The sequence below is a fragment of the Equus przewalskii genome, chromosome 15 (assembly GCF_037783145.1).
Source record: "Equus przewalskii isolate Varuska chromosome 15, EquPr2, whole genome shotgun sequence".
In the NCBI taxonomy this organism is placed as follows: Eukaryota; Metazoa; Chordata; class Mammalia; order Perissodactyla; family Equidae; genus Equus; species Equus przewalskii.
This window is the reverse complement of record NC_091845.1, coordinates 37,702,349-37,716,763: the sequence shown is the minus strand read 5'-3', so window position 1 is coordinate 37,716,763 and position 14,415 is coordinate 37,702,349. Positions and strand designations below refer to the sequence as shown.

The following is a 14,415-nucleotide window of genomic DNA, read 5'->3' as shown; positions in this document are numbered from 1 at the left end:
TTGCCCCATGCACTTTGAAGGTCTCCACTAAATTTTTCCTGGTTGTTGGTACCAGGTTCTGAATCATAACAGCTGCTGCGTTCGTTGGCAAAAAGAGATCAGAAATGTCAGCTCACCCTCGTCCTGCACCTTTGTCAGTGTGACTAGCTCTGCTGTGTGGTTCTCTAGCAGTGGCTTCTTGACTGGGCCTTGAAGGCCTCTGCTTCCTGGCAGGCTGGCTTGATTGAATGCATTAGAGCTATCTTCCCAAAGTTCAGTGAGCTTTTCTGAATGTGAAGCCAGGTCAGCCAAGACTTAAAAACTTCCTGACCTTGGTAATGCCAGACATCATGGATTTTAGTTTAACTTTTAAACTTTAAAATGTCCTAAACTGAAACCAGTACCAGTGATGCTGGCAATTGAGTGCTTCCTCACTTCCTCACTGACAATCTTTAGTCAGATAATAGATGAACAAGAGCAATGCAGTTGGACTGATGTGAAATGGTGCTGAGAATTGCTGTTAGCCACCTTTAAGCAACACTAGCCAGGGGTCAATTGGTGTAGTGAATATCAGTCAAAACCAGAAATTCCTGGAGGAAAAAAAAGTCCATGTTAAACTTGTGCCACTGAAAGTGCAGGAAGCCTGGGTCTCTGTGGGTCCATGACCACCCACTGGGAAGGACACTCAGAGCAGCCTCTCAGGACTGCAGTGGGCAAGCCTGTCCCCACCCCACCCTCAGATGACAGCGGAGGAGGAGTGCTTCCTCTTCCATCATGTGGCTTCCTTGGGAGAGGCTGATCATGGCTAGGGGCTCACTCTTTATCTAGACTGAGTTACCATGTTCTCTTTCCAAAAAACAATGTCTACTTGGGCCTAGAAGTCCTTGCTTTGGACACCACTAGAAGTCAAGTCAACCTGAAGGCAACTGCCTTTCTCATTCACAGAAGATGGAGGCCAGTTACTACGACAACATCATGGAGCAGCAGCGTCTGGAGCCTGAGTTCTTTCGGGTCGGCTTCTATGGCAGAAAGTTTCCTTTCTTCCTTCGGGTGAGTTCCTTCAGGTAGTCATAAGAACTTCTGTCATATTTTACACATAATTCATTCATAACCTGTTCTCCTTTTTTTTACCTTTTTGTCTATTCTACTGAATACTTCTTGTTTTGAAAGACTGAGCAGTCAACAAAAGGTATTTGGCTTTATTTGGCTGAACTGGCTGCCAAGTTTAGACTCTGTTTAACTCTGCTGTACTATTTCGTAACAATCTGGAGTGTATGAAGGTGGTTTTCTTACCAAATCAACCAAGTTCCTTTAGGAAATGACCAGAGTCTGAGAATGTCCCATAGACATAGTTAGAAACCTTCCAACTTCTGCCTCCATTGCCTAGAATCCTCCATTGTGACTGTTCTCAGCCAGACAGGACACCAGTACAGCCCTGACCTCGACAGCAGGCTGGCCTTTTGGGGTCTGTCATTTAAGATGTTGGTTCTTCCCACTGGCTGCACTGTAGGCTGTGCAGCCAGGACGGAGAACTGCTGATTTGAGAGAACCCAGAGGACAGTCCCCTTTGCTCCTAGGACTTGTGAGAATTGCCAAATATTGGCTTGGCTGTGGAAAGCCTTTTCTATGCAGCCAGTTCTCTGGCCCAGGATGATGGCAGCCATTTCTCTCCACTGTTCCCTGGAAAGCTGAACTGGGACAGTGGAAAGAATGACTGAGCATAGGCATATTGACACCTATTGAATAGTTGTGATTTTCTTCTTTATTCAGCACAAGCCAGAGGCTTCAGGAGGAATCAGCAAGGGCTTTTGTAGGCTGTAGCCCATAGGGATTCATTGTTCTCAGATGACCTAAATGAAGCTGTGTTGATGAAAGGTCCCTGGGGCTGCAGTTGAGACCTAAGACTATCTCTGATTGTCCCCAGTTCCAATATCTTACTAAAGTTCACTGTCCACAAGTCTCAGTGAGCAGCTGGGAAAGTTCATAGGATCCCTTTGATATGTTTGGGATCCTGTCTTATTGGAGAAATTGCTTTAACCAGTGAGCAATAATAAGTTTGATATCACATGGAAGGGCAACTGGGCTTAATGGTTACTTTAAAAAAGCCAGTCTGTTAGCAACAGAGTCCAGACTAACCACATTTCAGATGTAAGGCAGGTCAGTTAGCACATTTCCTGAGCAGTAATCATTCTAATCTAAAAGTAAAAATAATTTCAGTAGGAACTAGTAATACTGACAGGGACAGCAAGCACACTCTGCCTAATTGTGATCCCCAGGAAGCTTCTAATTCCGTTCCACAGGAATGTTTCTAGTAGCAGAATGTGAATGAGTAGAGGACCTCCTTCACTCTCTAGGGACTGTCCAGCCCAGACATTTCAGAAGTAGCATAATTTGTTGCCCTCATCAGCATAGATCATACCACAGCAGTGGAGGTAGAGGTCAGCAGAAGAGAAGGAATAAATTGTACAAGAATTAGAAACCAAAAGCATCTTTAGAAAGTTTTCTGACAAACTAATGATTCTTGCCCTGTAACTTATTTCTTTTTCATTTTGTCTTTGTAAATTATGCTTTATTGTCATTTTATTTTCCTTGTTTAGTGCCACAATCTGTACATCATAAACCAGATTTTAGTCTAAAACATCATTATTTTGGATATTACAAAATCAGGCCCTGGCGTCCCCCATTTCTGTCCCTGCCAAACAGGAGGTCTCCATCATAGTACAGCCTGGTTCCCCCCACCTCATGTTCATGTCACAAGGCACATCAGTGTCTCAGGGCTCTCAGAGCTTTCTGACAAGTAGGATCTGGCATAGAACCTGCATCTGAGCTACCCAAACAATGCTCACAAGTGACGGTCTGAATGTTCAGACATGGTTTCAAGGGGGCCAGTAATGGAGGAAGAATAACAATGGGTGTTAGGAAATGTCACCCATCAGTCTATCCACATCTCCACATGAGGAGCAGTCCCTAGGAGCTATGTTTCATACATGCAAATCTACCTAGTCTAGCCACATGCTGCCTTCCCTTCCCTCAGCTGGTCACAGTTTGTGCCAAATACAGTAAGTCCCAGTGGAGGTAGCTGTTTACCTTGTAGATGGCAAGGACAAAGTGCAAAGCAGTGACAGCCAGATCTGCCTTGTGTAGGGATGCTGGAGCTCTCACTCGCGCAAACTTGAAACTGACAACCAGCCTCAAGGTCAACACTATGTACCTTTCTCCTGCTGGGTCTTCCAGCAGGCTAGGCTACCGCCTCACCTTCCCTGAGCACACAGGCCGTCTATTACTTTAACTTTGTCAGCTTGGTTTCTCTGGACCATCTGCCTACCTCGCTTCACAAATGTGATTATCTACTAATCTGCACAGAGACAGGAAAACATCCAGCCCTCCCTTCTTGGGGGAATTTCTGTTTCTCTTCACTTGACCCATGAACAGACACTGGTGAGGATTGTACCTTTGCAACTAGATATGAAAAGACAGATTCTTCACAATTACCTTCTTTGTCAGTTCTGCATGTCAGTCAAGGGACTTAGAAATACCTCTGTCTTTTGACTGGTCTATTCCACTGGAGAGGCCAGGCTGCTCCCCCTGACCTTGACTTGCCTTCTAGTGTTGCCATTCCATTCTGATCCATCCAGACATGTGGCCCAGCCTTAGCTGAGTTCTCCTATAGTAAGAGGGGAAGTGAAAAGGGAGCAGAAATCCTATCCCAAAACGTCTGAGGTCCTGCAAGGCCTGACCTGTGATCATCCCTGTACCAGGAAGCATATGGCTGGCCCTGTAGAACTTCTTTCTCTATCTTCCTCTGAAGGCATGCCAGGAGGGGCTGCCAATGCTTGACACCACTTTGTCAAAGTGGATCTGGTGAGGCACCTGGCTGGGCAGACAGATGTGACCAGAAGGCTTCAGAGGAACCTCCTCTAGCCACTCACTCTTGACCGCTGTGAGGTAGACAAAGCAGCAGGATCAAAGGTGCCTTGTCATGACTTCAATTCACAGAGAGAAAAACTGCGACCTAACTCAAACCAAATATGATGTAACGCAAGATTTTAAGAAATGTGTAGTTAGAATGATAGCAATTTGTTCTGCTGACAGATTTGCAAAGGATTTGCTACAATAATTAATCACTGAATACTGGGCAACGTTTAGACTCTTCCTCCCAGCTGACAAAAGGGATCCTTCAAAGCATGCTCCTGATCACCCCCCTTTCTGAAATTATTTGGTGGCACACATAGTGATCACACACACTTTGGCACACACCTGCAGGCCTCTTCAGTCACCTTCCCACCAGTCTCCACGTGCACCCTCCGTCCAATTGCACCTTTTCTTGTCTTGGCTGTTGTCCCTTGGTTGTCACTGTGCCCACATAGATTGCCCTTCTCCACTCCTCTCTACCAAGCTAACCCAGGTGGACCTTTCAGGACTCTTTTCAGGCATGGTTTTTTTCTAAAATCCCACCTCCAACCTTGCACCCCTTCCTGGGTAAGGTGCCCTCTCTCCTCCAAGCTTCTGCAGCATGTGCCCCACCCCCAGGGCTGCCACCTCACTGTGCAGTTCTCCCTTCTTCTGTCCCTCTTCCTACTTAACCATCATTTCCCTTAGGACGGGGATTGAGTGCTGTGCCCCATGCCTGCCACAGGATTCCTAGAACATGTTTGTGAAATGAGTAACTGCTGACACCCATGTTTAGGTTGGGGGCTACAGGCAAGGCATAGAGTGTGCTCTCATGTTTGCGGCAGAACAAAGAATATGTGTGCCGTGGCCACGACTACGAGAGGCTGGAGGCCTTCCAGCAGAGGATGCTCAGCGAGTTCCCACAGGCCGTCGCCATGCAGCACCCCAACCACCCTGATGACGCCATCCTGCAGTGTGACGCCCAGTGTATCTTTTGACACTTGGTGGGGGAAGAAATGCTGGGGCCCTGGGAGGTGAGGCCCACCGGTCAGCTGCCCTTCTGCCATGTTGTTGGCCTTACAGGCTAGGTTACCCATAAGTCCTGAACCAGAGTATATCCTCATCACTAAGCCCACACTCATGCCTCACAGAGGAGGCTGTGGCATGCCTTCAGCCATGGAGGGCTTAGTCATCATCAGGGCTTCAGGGGGACCCTTATCCCTCAGGCTGGTTGCTACCAGCACCTTATTCCCCCAATCCTGCCCTCTGAGAGACCTGCCTAGGCAGCCAGGAACAATCACTACACAGGGTGATTTGGACTCCCACCATGATTTGTGCCACAGGGATGCCAAAAATTCTGTGCCCTGCTCCACTCCCATGTGCACCTGTTATTATCTCTCATCTTTGTCAGGAGAACTGAGGCAGAACCCCAGGGTTAGGGGCAGAGGGAGTGGGGAAAGAGATAGGGGGTGTGCCTGTAGTCTTGGTGGCACTTGAAAGTCTGAATGCAAACACTGGCCTGCCCCTCATCCCCCTGACACAGCTTCCTTGGAAGCCTTATGACAGTTACTATGACTGTGGCAAGCTTATTCCAGAGAAGGGAGGGCAGGTGGACTCCCATATGTTGTCTCCCCACAAAGACCCCAAAGAATATTTTATTAAAATGTTGTTTTGCAGTAAATACAGTTTACCTACAGTGGGCAGGCCCAGGCCCTTGCAGCTTTCTCACTCCTGAGGGGTGGGGCACCTGCATTCTCCTGAACCCTTTCCCCTTCTTTCTTAAAGGGGCACTGAAAAACACTTGGCCATTGACATCTCACCTTGGCTGAGTGCTCAGGAGATTCACTGCTGTAGCAGAGAGAGGTACAGATAGGGAGATCTGGTCTAACTGTGCTTGGATCTCATCTTCCCCTTGAGATGCTGCTACTGCCGGTAGAGAACTAGGGCTACAGTGTTCTCTCCTTTGAGGGGATGTCAGGAGTCACCTACTCAGGTCCATCTCTCTGGCAAGTCTGGGTTTACCCTTCACTTCCTGCCCAGACTTGCAGATCTATGCAGTGACGCCCATTCCAGATTATGTGGATGTCCTACAGATGGATAGGGTCCCGGATCGAGTCAAGAGCTTCTACCGTGTCAACAATGTGAGGAAGTTCCGGTACGACAGGCCTTTTCACAAAGGCCCCAAGGACAAGGAGAATGAATTCAAGGTGAACAAATCTAGGAAAGCAGAGGGAGGGCTTATAGCGAGGCCAGAGGCCAGCCCCTCTTTCTCGGGAACTCCTTACTGTCTCATCCTTCAAGCAGGTGGGGTGTGGCAAAAATTGCCTAATGGCCTGTACCTGCCTATGCCCTCCCTACAGAGCCTGTGGATTGAGCGTACCACGCTGACCCTGACCCACAGTTTGCCTGGCATCTCTCGGTGGTTTGAAGTGGAGAGGAGGGAACTGGTGAGACACATTTCAGATGGGGCTGATCTTCACAGCTGCTCCCTCAGCCCTGGCTTTGGGGACCTTTCTCTAAGGACTGAAGAAAGAAAGCGAGCTTTGGCCGCCTGCCTGGCCTAGGCTCCCACAGGCCCATTCTGTGCTGGGGGCTCTATATACCTTCTCTCATTTAAACCTCACAACACCCCTAAGCAGCAGGTGTTTTTAATCTCCCAGCTTACAGATGCAGAAACTGCTCTCTGAGGTTCAGGATGCCAGAGCTCTCTGACTTCAGAATTGGTGCTCTTCACTATTTGCTGTACTTCTAAGTGCCTACAAATCAAAAGAGAACATTAGAAAGGGCCCAGGGAGTCTCCAGTCCACAGGAACAAGGGTGGGGAATCAGCATCCCAGGTCTTAGATCCCTGCTGTCAGGGCTGTGATGAGGGAGGGGTTATCATTGTGCCTTGCATGATGTTATACACTGTGTGCCTCCAGGTGGAGGTGAGCCCACTGGAGAATGCCATCCAAGTGGTTGAGAATAAGAACCAGGAGCTGCGGGCCCTGATCAGCCAGTATCAACACAAGCAGGTGCACAGCAACATCAACCTGCTGAGCATGTGCCTGAATGGCGTCATCGATGCAGCAGTTAATGGAGGCATTGCACGCTACCAAGAGGTGAGCTGAGGCCCTAGACCAAACCCACACAGGCAGCCTGGCTGGGAAGGTGGTTCTTAGGCTCCTCTTCTTGAGATTCCAGCCTCCTAGGATAGTCTTCCCAACTAGCCCTCTCCTGGCTGTGCCTCAGCTGACTGAGGATGGTCCTGGGATGAGGCTTTAAGCTCTCTACTTCTGTGGCACAGCTCTCTGGTAGAGCCTTTCTTCCTTTTTATTCTTCCTTTATTAAACCCATCTGATTATGGAAGGATGTTAAGTGGCCTCCAAGAGGAGCCCTGGAGCCCAGCACTTTACAAGTAACGAGCTGTGGGCTGTCTAAGAGACTAGACACCCTGGCCACTACCCAGGCCATCCAGTCTTAAGGGACCGGGACCAGCATCCAGGCTTAAATGACTTAGCCACCATCAGTCCTTCTTAGATGCAAAAAGCATACCTGTGATTGCAAGATGTTCAAGCAGGCCAGGCTAGAGCTGTGTTGGTGTGTGTACCTGTGAGGAGGCAGCCCAGCTGTCTTTCAGGTGGCATCTTCAGACTCAAGTTTCCTGGGCCCCATCTAACTAATAGTCCTGGGAAGAGTCTTCCTGACTTGGCCTTTCCTTTCACAGGCCTTCTTTGATAAAGATTACATCACCAAACACCCAGGAGATGCTGAGAAGATCACCCAGCTCAAGGAGCTTATGCAGGAGCAGGTATGTCTTGCAGGGCTTGGAGGCCAGTGGCCAGGAGGGAAAGGCTTTGCAAAATAGGATGGCTTCAGTTCTCAAGGGCTGTTTCCTGGCTTAACAGAGTGCCCTTGTCTGTCTCTCTAATAGGTCCATATCCTTGGAGTCGGACTGGCAGTTCATGAGAAGTTTGTGCACCCAGAAATGCGCCCTCTGCATAAGAAACTGATAGATCAGTTCCAGATGATGCGGGCCAGTCTCTACCATGTAAGCTGATCCCTGTCCTGCCCCTGCAGCAGTAGAAGCAGGTGTCCCTTCCTCCAGACCTGTGCATCAAGCCACAGGATAGGTGGGAGAGGGAGAAGGAGAATGTGAAGGAAAAGCTGTCCCTACCACAGAGGGGCAGAAGGCAGAGGTGGGTACTCTATCCACGGGAAGGATGCCCAGAATCCCCTTATTCACTCCCTCACTAAGGAGAAGTCAGATTCAAGGGCAAAGAATGCTCTTTCAAGCCATTGTGCTGGTGAAGAGAGGTTTTCATATGAGGAAGAAAAGAGCTGAAGTATATGGCCCACAGATAGGGGTCTCTTTGGAGATATTTTTCATCCCAAGAACCTGCAGAGGTAAGGCATAGCCTGAGCCAGCCCTCTGCGTGCGCTCGCTCTCTCTTTCTCTCTCTCTCTCTCTCTCTCTCTCTCTCTCTCCTTTCCTTCTCTTTACCGTTATCCTTTTATCCTCTAGCTCTCTTCCTACCCTCCCTCCTTCTTCCTCCAATATGTCTGGTGAGCCAGGCTCACATCTGAGAAAGCCTAGGGCAGGCAGTACTTTCGTGCTCTTAGAGGAATCAGGAAGGTCCTGGGGCTGGCCCAGGCCCTGGAAGGTCTCCCTGACTCTGGCCTGGCTCTTAGGCCTCCAAAGCAAGATTTGGCCCAAGGACTCACACACACAAGCAGAAGCAAGACCTGTGTTCCAGGACTAGTTTCCCTTCGAGGGTCTTACAGGAAATACTGGCTGGCTGAGAATAGGGTTCAAGTTGTCTTGAGCCCCCTGTTCACATGCCCTTACCCCATTTTCAATCATGAGGTTGACTCCAGGTGTTTTCTAGAGAAACTTACCTGCTAAACAGGCTGGCTGCCAGATCTCAAGGGTTGTGAGTCCAGTTACCTGCTGCTCTCTTCTTATCACCCAGGACCACTAGGTAGAAGTGGCAGGAAGGCAAAGGAAGTAGAGCTGTTTGGTGTGGGGCAAGGCCATCATGGACAAGAAGCTCCCCTTCAGGGATGACCACTGGCCACAGATGCCGTGGGAGACTGGACTACTCAGACTTAGTGGGCCTAACCTGTTGGGGTCAACTTGCTTTGTTTTTGGATGCTGGAGGTTCTGGTTATCTCAGTCCCTCCAAGCCCCTAGAGTATGTCTCAGCCTGTTCCTGCACAAGTGTGAACAGCATGAAATGTAACAAGAGAAAAAGAAGCTTGTCTACTGTTTGAGAAATGGGCACATTTTCCAGAGGGAAGCCCATAGTACCTGAAATTTCTCCTTTCTGTAATGATTTCCCCAGGGTATTTAAAGGTGAAACATGCAGAGGAAGTCTTTTATGTTTTTCCCTTAAAATTAGGATGTACATTTAGTAAAGAACTTGGATAGTGTCACTGAATCTGAAGGGTATTCCATTACCTCTCTCTCTACTGTGTCTCCTGCCGGTGTGGCTGCTCTCTGCTGTGTACAAACTTCCCCATCCCAGCAAGTGACCCAGACAAGCTAGAGCCTGGCCGCTCAGGGGGTCTCTGCCATGCAGGCTATCAGGTCACTGCAGCAAAAAACACAAGATGCTTGCCCACGTTTGTCAGGGTCTCCAGGACGCACATGGAGGTGTCCTCTCCAGCTGTAGGAGCACATTTCATCCTTCTGCATGCTTTGGAAGAGGGAATGGAAAACCTGCTACTTCTTTAGGCCACCCTCAGAAACATCCCCAGTAGACTTAGGGTTCCCAGATTTTGAAGGACTTGAGGAAACCTGGACAGTTGTGCTTTGTTTCCTCAGAGTCGCAAATAGGGACACTAACCAATGTGCTGTCACCCAGGAGGGTTTGGGATCAAAAGTTTCTGCCAAGATGTGTATGTACTTAATGAGAATTTATTTATGCTAAAATAGAACTTACTGTTTTTCAGTTACTTACATCAGGATTTTGTGTCCTGTCTTCCATAGGCAGTGTCACAGACAACTCAACCCAGGTCACTAAGAGGTGGGCCATTTAGCAATCCAATAAAGCCCAACCCCAGTCCTTATGTAAGAGGTGCCCACTGACTAACAGCTAATAATCAGCTCTTTCTCTCCTGCCTCCCAGCTCTTGTTTTACTTGTTCTGCAGTGAAAGCCTGTTAACACACTCCTATGAACTCAGACCAACATCAGCCTTTTCCAGATGGGTTCTCTTAATGGGGTCAACCTAGGGCCTCACAGCCTCTAGTCTAGATTCCAGTGCGGTTAGGAGGGTATTTTAGTCATGAAGAGGTCATTGCCCAAAAGAAGTCAGCAGTTCAGGTTCAGCCAACAGTATACAATTCTTTTTTTTTTCTTTTACATTTCTACCACCAGTCTGCTCTTCCCTCTCACCCCTTAATTACTTATTTGTTCTTTACTCTCTGGTGAAGGGGTATTCATTTCTCAACAGGAGTTTCCAGGTTTGGACAAGCTAAGTCCTGCATGTTCAGGCACCAGCACCCCACGGGGAAATGTCCTAGCATCCCATAGCCCCATGAGTCCTGAGAGCATGAAGATGACCCACCGGCACAGGTACGGCCTTAGGACTGGGGAAGGTCCCCTCCACAGAGGTAAGTCTGAATGTCAAGGGTCAGAGCAAGGAAGTCTGAAATAGTGCTTATGTGTACTCACTCACATGCCCTCTTACCCAAGAACAGAGCAAACACTTACACAGTTCCTGACACAGGACCCATTCTCTGCATCCTGTCTGTCGCTATCCTGGGTAACAGGATAGTATACATGGTATTGTGGTATTGAGGAAGGGGCATTAGGGTAAGTAGAAGTTTGCTAGGCAGAAAACAGTTGGGATTAGGAGGGTGATGGAGCAAGATCCAGGCAAAGTGACTGACATGTGCAGATGCCTCAAGATCTGAACAAGCCAGCCTGGTTAGCACTACAAGTAGAACCAAGTGGTTGGAGTACAGGATTGAAGGGCATGGAAGGGGGCCAGGACCAACTCTGAATGGGCCTTGTTCATTCAGGCCTTTGGACTTGATCCCAAGGGGAATGAGGATCACCAGTCAGTTTTAAGGAAGAGAACAACATGGTGATGTGGATATCAAGGTGTGGCTGCTCTGAACTCAGGAGTCCTGGTCTGCCTGAGCTCAACCAAGGATACACAAAGCATCCAGGGTAGGAAGGTCAGGCCAGGGGAGAAGCCAGCGACAGGAGCCCCTCACTTGGCTTTGTTTTCCAGTGTGAGCTACAAGTCAGCACAGAGTGAGCACTTAGCAGAAGAGAAGGAATGAATGAATGAGGGGCTGCCGAATATTGATAGTTGGCAAGCTTCTGGCCACAGATGTGAAAGGAAGCCAACAGATGGTTCACAGTCAGCTCTTTTGATAGCTTCCCCATATGAGGAAGACACCCTTGATCTAGGAGCAGATCCCAGCAGGGGCTGGGTGCTGGCTCAGATTAATACCCCATAGGAAGGGGGATCAGGGATTCTTGACCCGATTCAGCATATCTCTCTTATTCTTCTTAATTGAGAAACTGCTGATTGTCATCAGACTGAGTAGCCATAAACAATTTAAGTAGAGGCTATGCCAGTGTAGCATTGGCCTTCCCAGACCAGGGGCCCCTGAGCAGCAGGGTGGGGTTCAGGACTGCTCCAGGCCTCAGATGGATATGAACATTAGCTATGGAACCCTCAAAACCAGTGGTGACTGAGGCTGGGAATGACTGTTTTGCCCACCCCCTTCTATAGTCCCCTCACCTAGCATGGTTTCTTGGCTCCAGGCCTGACTCTTCCCTATTTCCCACTCTTGTTCACAGCCCCATGAACTTGATGGGGACAGGCCGCCATTCATCATCCTCTCTCTCATCACACGCGTCTAGTGAAGCTGGAAATGTGGTGATGCTCGGTGACAGCAACATGGGCGAGGCTCCCGAGGACCTGTACCACCACATGCAGGTACCAGAGCTGTCTAAAGAGAATGGGCCAGGGTCCTGTACCTGGAGGACTCACCTCTCTACTGGCTAGTCTGATTTGAGGGCTGGCAACTCTGCCTAGTTCCCTAGTTCCTGAATTCAGAACATCCAGAGCTAACAAAACTGCCTACCCTCCACACCATCCCATATCACGGTTCCCAGGCCTTATTTCCCAAGAAAGAAATCCAACTTCAGTCCTGGCTGCTGTTAGAGATCTCGTAGGAAAGATCCTCTGCAAATTGCCCTCCTGCCTGGCATTCCTGATGGCTGAGTCCTGCTTGCTCCATGGGCACCATCACTAGAGCCAACCCAACAGCTCTGCTCCATGGGTGGTGTGGGTGACCCTTCGTGGTGTGGGTGACCCTTCGTGCTGTCCATCAGCCTGGCTTCCATCAGGTCCCAGGGTACAGCATCAGATACTGGGTCTAGGCACCTCATGGCATGAAGATGCCAACTCTGGGCCAGTCCTACAGTCTGGCCATTCAGACCTCTATCCTGCTGATTTTTCTCCCTTTACAGCTCGCGTATCCCAATCCCAGGTACCAGGGCTCAGTCACCAACGTCTCTGTTCTGTCCTCGTCCCAGGCAAGCCCTTCTTCCTCCAGCCTGAGTTCCACTCACTCAGCACCATCCCAGATGATTACCTCTGCCCCTTCCAGTGCCCGAGGTAAGGATGGCAGGGCACTGCTTACAGAATGGAGAGGAGAGGGAAGCCTCATGAGGCCTCACTCCTCCTCCTCTCCTCTGTGGCTGTGTCTTTGAAAGTGGTCCTGTGACTGAGAGAATGTTCATCTGTGCTTTCAGCACTAAGGACCCAGGGTTCCTACCTCTAACTCTCTCTCTGGCTGGCTTCAGACCCTGCTCTGAGCATTGGCGGCAGCTGTGCTGCCTCTGAGGTCACCAGCCAATGCATCTCTACCTCAGTTAAGGGGACACACAGCTTAGGAGCTCAGTTCTTTTCCATTGAAGTGTGTGAAGAATAAAGATCAAAGTTAAGGCAAAAGTGAGTCTTGTCTTGAGGAATCAAGCATGATGACAAAGTATGAAAATTAAATTTGATGGCTAAAATTAAAATGGAAAATGTTATTCTAAAACAGTAATAATAACCAGAAACACTTTCTTCAGGTGGGAATGGCTTAATCAAGAGAGATGGCTCTATAAAAAGCTATTTACTTTGCCAATTATTGCTTGATTTCTTATTCAATTGGATAAATATTGTTCTCTCAGAGCCAGCATCTTTTTCACATTCTGATCCTTGATCCTACATTAAAATTTGATTCTCTCTCCTTTTAGGTAGGATCATTGCAGTAGGATGGAAATTAGCTGTGGTAACTAAGATCTAGTGCTTCCCAGGGTTGGCTATGCAGGATAGTAACAGGAGAAAGTGGTCTGAGCTTGCCAGCCAGTCACTGGCTGTTGCTTCCAGGCTTCAGAGGGATAAAATCTCTTTGTTCTTCTTATTCTGAAGACAAAGAAATAGCACACGTTTATGACATGGAGAGTCATTAAGGAAAAAAATCTCTTCAAAGCACACAAACCTCTAAGGCCCACAGTTGAAGTGATAGAGAGAACAGGGGCAAAGTGATGGAGAGATGCAGTGGCCAACCAGGAAAAGCTTCAGGAGACAGCAGAGTGGGATAAGGTTGCAACAGGTGCAGCCACAGACTCACCCGAAGCATCCAGCCCAACCCCTCATTTGCTGTGGGGGAAACAAGACCAGTGAGAGGGGCTTAAGGTTATCCAACCAGTTTGTGACCAAGCTGAATTTGGAGTACAAGTCTTTACACCCTCCAGCCCTCAATCTGATGCCCATTCCACTTTCATAGTTGCCTTCCTAACATGGATTATAACACTCAGAAAAGGGGAGCCAGCGTTTGGAAGCAGGCATTTTTAGTGTTAAAGAAGACAAATGAACCAACAAAGGGGCACTTGTTGAAGATCAGTCCATATGTGAAGGCTGCAAACATAAAGAAGGAACAGTGATTTGTGTTATAAAGAAGGCACATTGAAAAATGGCTTTGGAGATAAAAAGGAAGGAAACCCTGAGAAGTTAGCCACAAATACTGTAGTGGAGGTCAGCATTTGCAGTGTTTTAACACTGAACAGAGGTATAGAAACCCAGATTTTGTAATCTAATCTGTTGTGTGGGTATTTTCTAACTTGAACAACTCTCTAAGATATACTCAGCCATATCTAAGACTTTATCTGGGTGTTCTTGCTGAAGACAGATCTCTGATCCATGATTGTTGATAAAAAACAGAAGGCCGCAAAGAGTGGACATTTTAACTCAATTCCACTCTGACATTGTTCAGATACTTCCTCTAGGCTGTGCCTGGTACTCAGTGCCCTGGACAGAATGCCATCCGGGACCTCATAGGCTTGTTGTTACCTTCCAGCTAACCATTTACTGATCTCTGTTCACTCATCAAGCTTTTGCAAGTGCTCAGTGAGGAATCTGCGTGGCTCTTGCATCATCAGAGTTGAATAGAGAGATATTATTTTCTCCTCATTTGGAAGTAATCCCTCTTTATTTCAAATGGCTTGGTTATCTATGGCTGCATAACAACCCCCCTGAAAACGTAGTAGCTT

General features: G+C 48.3%; 1 protein-coding gene across 38 annotated transcripts in view; it reads left to right on the top strand.

The window, feature by feature from the left end:
- The window catches only part of DOCK3 (dedicator of cytokinesis 3), a 445,464-nt gene that overhangs the window by 417,918 nt on the left and 13,131 nt on the right, over positions 1-14,415 (top strand). For 26 of the 38 annotated variants that reach the window (XR_011526962.1, XR_011526959.1, XR_011526960.1 and 23 more), the window contains 10 exons: positions 925-1,029; positions 4,716-4,857; positions 5,911-6,077; positions 6,231-6,317; positions 6,792-6,971; positions 7,577-7,660; positions 7,784-7,900; positions 10,307-10,428; positions 11,671-11,809; positions 12,346-12,493. Coding sequence is in view for 34 of the 38 variants with exons in the window: in XM_070575184.1 (XP_070431285.1) it covers positions 925-1,029; positions 4,716-4,857; positions 5,911-6,077; positions 6,231-6,317; positions 6,792-6,971; positions 7,577-7,660; positions 7,784-7,900; positions 10,307-10,428; positions 11,671-11,809; positions 12,346-12,493 (1,291 nt within the window). In the remaining 4 variants the exon portion in view is untranslated. The remainder of the gene's footprint in view (positions 1-924; positions 1,030-4,715; positions 4,858-5,910; positions 6,078-6,230; positions 6,318-6,791; positions 6,972-7,576; positions 7,661-7,783; positions 7,901-10,306; positions 10,429-11,670; positions 11,810-12,345; positions 12,494-14,415) is intronic. The other 12 variants (XR_011526961.1, XM_070575204.1, XM_070575201.1 and 9 more) reach the window with 1 other exon arrangement.